The following is a 6,312-nucleotide window of genomic DNA, read 5'->3' on the forward strand; positions in this document are numbered from 1 at the left end:
GGGTCCCTCGGCCTGTCCTGTGCTCTCTCGCAATCCGGGACCCCTTGGGAGATGTCGAAGAAACAGTTTTGGCCCAGTTTCCACAGGCCAGGCTGAATCCGTGCACCGGGTCTCTAGTATGCATATAAGATGCATATAAGATCTTTGGTTAATCTCTTCCCATCCTCCCGCCTTCCCACCTCCCTCTGAGAGTCGTCAGTCTGTTCCATGTTTCCATGCCTGCGGGTTGAGTGTCTTCCCCCTTGTGGTCATTGTGCATCATAGCTACTGTTCGGTCAGCTGGTTGCTTAGGCTTTTATATACCAGTATATAGATATTATATATACTATTTTGACGTAATTTTTTGCAATAATGTAATTACCACATGAATCTTCTAATTAATTTCCTTTCAATGTGCATGAATCCATGCACTGGGACACTAGTGTGACATTATAATAGACAAAAGAGATGATTCAAAATGATTTTCTGAAATTTATATAATACAGACATCTACTTTTTTTGCTTAATTGAATTTAATTTTTAAAATGATAACAGAACTGTACATAAAATTTTATCCTGATGACACTTACTTTTACTTCTGAATCTGAAGTAATTATCTGGGTATGTAATTATCTAGGTGTATAATTATCTAAATGTGGGTGTGGCATGTTCATTATGAAGGGTTCTAATGAGAAAAGTGACATGGAAGATGTCAATTGATATATAGAAAATTGCATCAATTATATGGAACACTGTGGGATAAACTTTGCCATTTTAAATGTTTAAAGGAAATGATAATCATTAAGAAAATTAGGGAGGAGGTAGTGATACTGAAGGAAAATACTAGATTTTGTAAAAACAGCAGGTTTTGAATCATGTTAAATGACATATAACTCCAGTATCTATGCTTTGAAAATGCTAACTAGAAGTATACAAACACAAGAGTAATTTTGGAATAGCTATATGCAGTTTTGGTGATAAAGCCGTATTCTAAAAGTTATATTATCTGTATTCTTAAAAATATATGTTTTATTGATTTAGAAAGAGAGGAAGGAAGGAGAGAGAGAGAGAGAGAGAGAGAGAGAGAAGAGAGAAAACGGACGAATGCTTGGCAGAGAAGGCTCCTGTAGATGGCCCCGGCCCCCGAGGCTGTGTCCCCTGCAGCGCAGAATCAGGGTCCTGGCTGAGGCTCTGTGCACCAGCAGGTGGTTCCTAGACCCGTCCTTCCTTCCAGGACTCCCTCAGGACCGTGCTCCCAGGGTTACCCGAACAGAGTCCAACCCCATGAGCCATGTCTTGGTTGAGTTTATACATCTTGTATATGAGGAGTGGGTTCCTTGGATCCACTGGGTGGATTATATTATCAGGAACCCTGTGGCATCTGGGCCAGGCAGAGGCCAAGAACACTGCTGTTATGCTTTTTTTTTTCCTCCTCAGAGGTCAAATTTCAGGTGACTTCTAAATTACCTGGGTTTAGTGTTGTTGTTTCTTCTCTTCCATTGAAATAATGTTCAGTAAGGATACAAGAAAGTCAGCAGACCTTAGGGCTTTGCACATACATGGTTCTTTTATTAGTGAAAAACTAGGATCACATAAATATTTGTAGATGTAAACAAGTAAAGATGAGAGGAAACTTGGAAAAAAAGTGGCACTTTTTCCTGGGACTTTCTTAGTTGTAGTGTTAAAAGTCTTATGTCCCTGGGAACCCCTCAGTCCTGGGCAAACGGGGACAGCTGGTGAACTATGGAGAGATTGCAAAATGAAGTCCAAGTTGTTATATCTCCACTTGTGAAGTCCATTTCCAAAATTGTTCTAGAGCAGTGGTTCTCAACCTGTGGGTCATGACCCCTTTGGGGGTCGAACGACCCTTTCACAGGGGTTGCCTAAATACATCCTGCATATCAGATATTTACATTACGATTCATAACAGTAGCAAAATTACAGTTATGAAGTAGCAACGAAAATAATTTTATGGTTGGGGGTCACCACAACATGAGAAACTGTATTAAAGGGTCGCGGCTTTGGGAAGGTTGGGAACCACTGCTCTAGAGAGTTCAGAGAGATGTTGTCTCCACCTACGTGTCCCCAGATGCCTGCAGTTGAGGCAGGGGCCGATTCAAGTTTTACATATTTTGTCCTAATTTATAAGAAGACATTAACTGACTGAATTTATTCAAACATAATCAGGATATTGGAAATGTTCTTGGTCATAGTAATTTAGGGGAAAAAACACACAAGAAAATGTGATTTAAACTTGGAATATGATTGAGAGCCATTTAAAATTCAAAGTGATGAAAAAGAGTAGTTGTGTGTTGAGCTCCATGTATAAGGAGGAAATTGCCGAATACTTTCAGCATTGCGCTAATGGATTATAATTTAAAGAGATTATCTATCCTTACCCATCCTGCACACAGTCAAGAATAGTGCTATCTTAACGTTTTTCTTTGCTTTCAACAATTTGACAAAATGTCTGAGAGCAGTGATATAGGAATAATCTGTGTGATTTTATTCACTTTTTAGAATGGTGTACTCATGTTGTAAAAATAAGTTAGTGATCTCTAAGGGTTTTGGAATTAACATTAAAATTAGCTGGGAAGAGCACAATTGTGGTGTATAGTATCTCTAATGAAATAAGTGGTTTAAATGAGCAGAGATATTCATTTATTTGCTATTCCAAAGTTCCTATCCTTATAGAATTTAGGTGACATTATCACATTAAAATGGCATTTACATATGCATTATTAAATCACCAAAGTATGTATAAACTAAGGCAATTACTTTCTTCAACAAATTGATTTTGATATTCAGTGACTTACTATTTAACAAATCCTGAAAACATTTATGTCAGAAGCCTCCATACTCCATTGTGCTTACAAAGGATTGACTTTACAATATTCACCTTATTATAGATTTGATGTAAATTGATGGAGCATCATGTGATATTCAGGAATCAACCCTACTTATTAGAACATTGTTACTGTTATTTAGAGTCATTTATCAGCTAAAATCCCCCACCTGCTCGCTCCCTGGTCCTGGTCAGGATTGGTGCCAGAGGCAACCAATACTGTCAGAACACTGGGAATATGTTTTCACACTCCACCCAGGAGGCTGGTCACCTTTCATTAAAGATGCAGCATGTGTTTCCTTCTGAAACTGAAAAATTTTTGTGGTTATATACTTTATAGCTAATATTCTAACATCCAGGTTGTCATTTTTAGTCAACATATTTGGGCAATGAGTAGAGAAAGAAGCCATTTTGATACTTCAGAGTCTTCGGCTCTGTTCTCTGGAGTACTGTGAATGGAAGATTCCCTGTGACATAGAAGTCTTCACAACCATTTTATTTTTAGGTGGGGATGGGAGAGGGAGGAAGCCTTTGTGCACACCTTTGAGGTGCACTGTTTACCTAGTAATTTGACTTATAAAAGCATCTACTTTTAAACTTACAGAATTAAAGCATAACTCTGAAGTCACAAATATGGGTCTACTCTGCTATCTACACTAGATATATTTTTATTTATTTTTAAATTAAATCCTTATTGTTGTAAGTATTACATATGTCCATCTTTTCCCCCCATTGACCTCTTCTAGCCTGCTCTGTCCCCGGGCCTTCACCACCCTATTGTCTGTGTCCACAGGTTATGCATATATGTCTACAAGTCCTTTGGTTGATCTTTTCCCACCCACCTCCCCTCCCCACCTTCACTCTGAGGTTTGACAGTCTGTTCAATTCTTCTATGTCTTTGTATCTATTTTGTTCATCAGTTTTTGTTCATTAGATTCCACATGAGTGAGACCATGTGGTACTTGTCTTTCTCTGACTGGCTTACTTTGCTATATTTTTAATAGTTGCATGTAAAAATGAATATCAATTCAGCTATAGATTTCCACAGCTCTCATTTTAAAGGGAGCAATACTGCAGGGCTAACAGACCTTCTTGAAAACACCAACCATCTGATTGGCACCATCTTTTTTTAAAAAATATATTTTATTGAGTTTTTACAGAGAGGAAGGGAGAGAGAGTTAGAAATATCGATGAGAGAGAAACATCGATTAGCTGCCTCCTGCACATCTCCCACTGGGGATGTGCCCGCAACCCAGGTACATGCCCTTGACCGGAATCGAACCTGGGACCCTTCAGTCCGCAGGCCGACGCTCTATCCACTGAGCCAAACCGGTTTCGGCTGATTGGCACCATCTTAACATGCTCTCAAACCCACTGGGGTAACCACCACTCTTGCCAAAAAATGCCACCCCCCAAAGCCAAAGGTCTCACTTCAGGGAGAGATGACAAACCTGTGTTTGTGGCTGCGGCACTAAAACAGTAGGAAAGGTGCTGGAATGCATAAGTCCATGCTGAGCTCACACTGTTGGCATCTCTGGAGATGCTGTGGCTCTTGTTCAGGTAGTGTTCCATGTGGCATTGGAAGCCGCAGAAGCAGTTAGGTTATTCATTGTGCTGGTGGAGTGAGGGCTCCACTACCTGTACTTCTAGCAAATTGTATTCTCCACAAGATCAGTGACCATGTCTTCTAGCCAACAAAGCCGGGAATAGATGCTGAATATTTTTTAAATAATGGAGGGAAGTAATACTTCCTGAAGCAACTGCTACCTTGGTTTGGGCAGTGGTCCTGGAGACGGTGTCAGAATCAATTTTTATTGCACAGGCGGTCCAGGTCCATAGAGTTATGTCATTAGAGGAATACAAAGTGGAGGCATAGGCCATGGAAGACACTCCTACTGCAGTGGTAACCTCTGTGATGGCTCCAAGTAGAGGATATGAATGAGTGAATTGGATAGCACCTTGATTGTGAATCACAAACTGAGCCCATGCAGAGTGCATCATAGGCTGTGTTCTTCAATTTTGAATAATTAGAACCAGATTGTGACCCACAACCTCTCCTATGGTTCTTTATATGATTCTGGATGAATCAAGCTCCATGGATTCCAGTAGTGCTAATCATTAAAAATCATAAGTTCAGAATTGGAAATATTCAACCATGGCAGAAGAAATCAGGTAAAAGAATAGGTGAAACTTACATATTTATTATGAAGTATCATGGCACATAGATTGTGGATTGTGACACAGAACGAAGTGAATTTCTTCCTGAATCATCCATAACAGTATTTTCCAAGCTCTGATGCATGTTCAAATCTTGTTAAAATTCAGATTTTCCATTCATTAGTCCAGGGTGGGGCCTGAGGTTTTGTATTTCTTATTCGCTCTAAGTGATGTGGATGCTGCTGATTTAGGGACCAATCTCAGTAGCAAGGATTAGGATACTGGTTCTCAAAGTTGGCTTCATGCTGGAATCATTTAAAATAAATGCTGAGGAATTTTATGAGATATTGATAACTGAGTCTCAAGCCTAGAGATTCTGACTTAGCTGTTAAGGGGTGTGGCCTGAGTGTCAGAATTTGTGAAAAGCACCCAATATGCAGCTAAGTTGGAGAATTGATGCTCTTGGATTGATTTCAGTTTACTTTTGAAAAGAAATATTCATTTTAGACATTTAATACTATGTATCTTTTTCCTTGCAGGTTGCAGCAATCTACAAGGACTCAAGTATTGGAAATCTTATAAACATAGTTATTGTAAAATTAATTGTAATTCATAATGAACAGGTAAGAAACAATTCTAAAATTAGTAATCTTAGTTGTAGTAGGCTCCTAACATAAATATATACAGATTACAAAACTTATTAGAAATGAGATAGTTTAACAATTTATGTTTTAAAAACTTATTTGAAGTGAGATTAACTTTTCCTGTTGTGATAGAAATAAAATGTAATAATAGCAGAGGGAATAAGAAAAGTTAATAAACAAAAAATTTAAGCTTAAAAGCAACCATGTATTCACTTTTATAATCCTACTAGAGGCCGGGTGCATGGGATTCGTACACTGGTGGGGGCGTGGCCCGAGCGGATCTGCTTGCTGTGGGAGCACTGCTCATCCTGGTCAGCCAAGCGGTGCTCCCACTGTGGGAACACACTGACCACCAGGGGGAAGCTCCTGTGTTGAGTGTCTGACCTCTGGTGGTCAGTGCACGTCTTAGCTACTGGTCGACTGGTCGTTCTGCCGTTAGGTCGCTGGGCTTTTACTATAGAGGATAGGATTTTTGAAGGATTTAGAATGTGGTAGTTTTTAGAAGGTAATGTTTTGATCCTAAATACTGGATGTTATATTGAGAAGGTCCAATTAGATTCTGCTTTGATCACACTATTTTAAGTATTGTCAACATATGTTTGAATACCAGGAAAAGATACTGCTACCTCATTTGCCTATTAAAATGTTTTTTGATATATTGCATGGATGCTGACAGGCTTTGAGGGC

At 39.1% G+C, this 6,312-nt stretch overlaps 1 protein-coding gene across 1 annotated transcript in view; it reads left to right on the forward strand.

Annotated features, from left to right (window-relative positions):
* The window catches only part of ADAMTS20 (ADAM metallopeptidase with thrombospondin type 1 motif 20), a 170,624-nt gene that overhangs the window by 54,693 nt on the left and 109,619 nt on the right, over positions 1-6,312 (forward strand). Inside the window, exon 5 of the mRNA XM_015558559.1 lies at positions 5,521-5,604. Coding sequence (XP_015414045.1) covers positions 5,521-5,604 — 84 coding nt within the window. The remainder of the gene's footprint in view (positions 1-5,520; positions 5,605-6,312) is intronic.

This window comes from Myotis davidii, unplaced genomic scaffold (genome assembly GCF_000327345.1).
Source record: "Myotis davidii unplaced genomic scaffold, ASM32734v1 scaffold290, whole genome shotgun sequence".
In the NCBI taxonomy this organism is placed as follows: Eukaryota; Metazoa; Chordata; class Mammalia; order Chiroptera; family Vespertilionidae; genus Myotis; species Myotis davidii.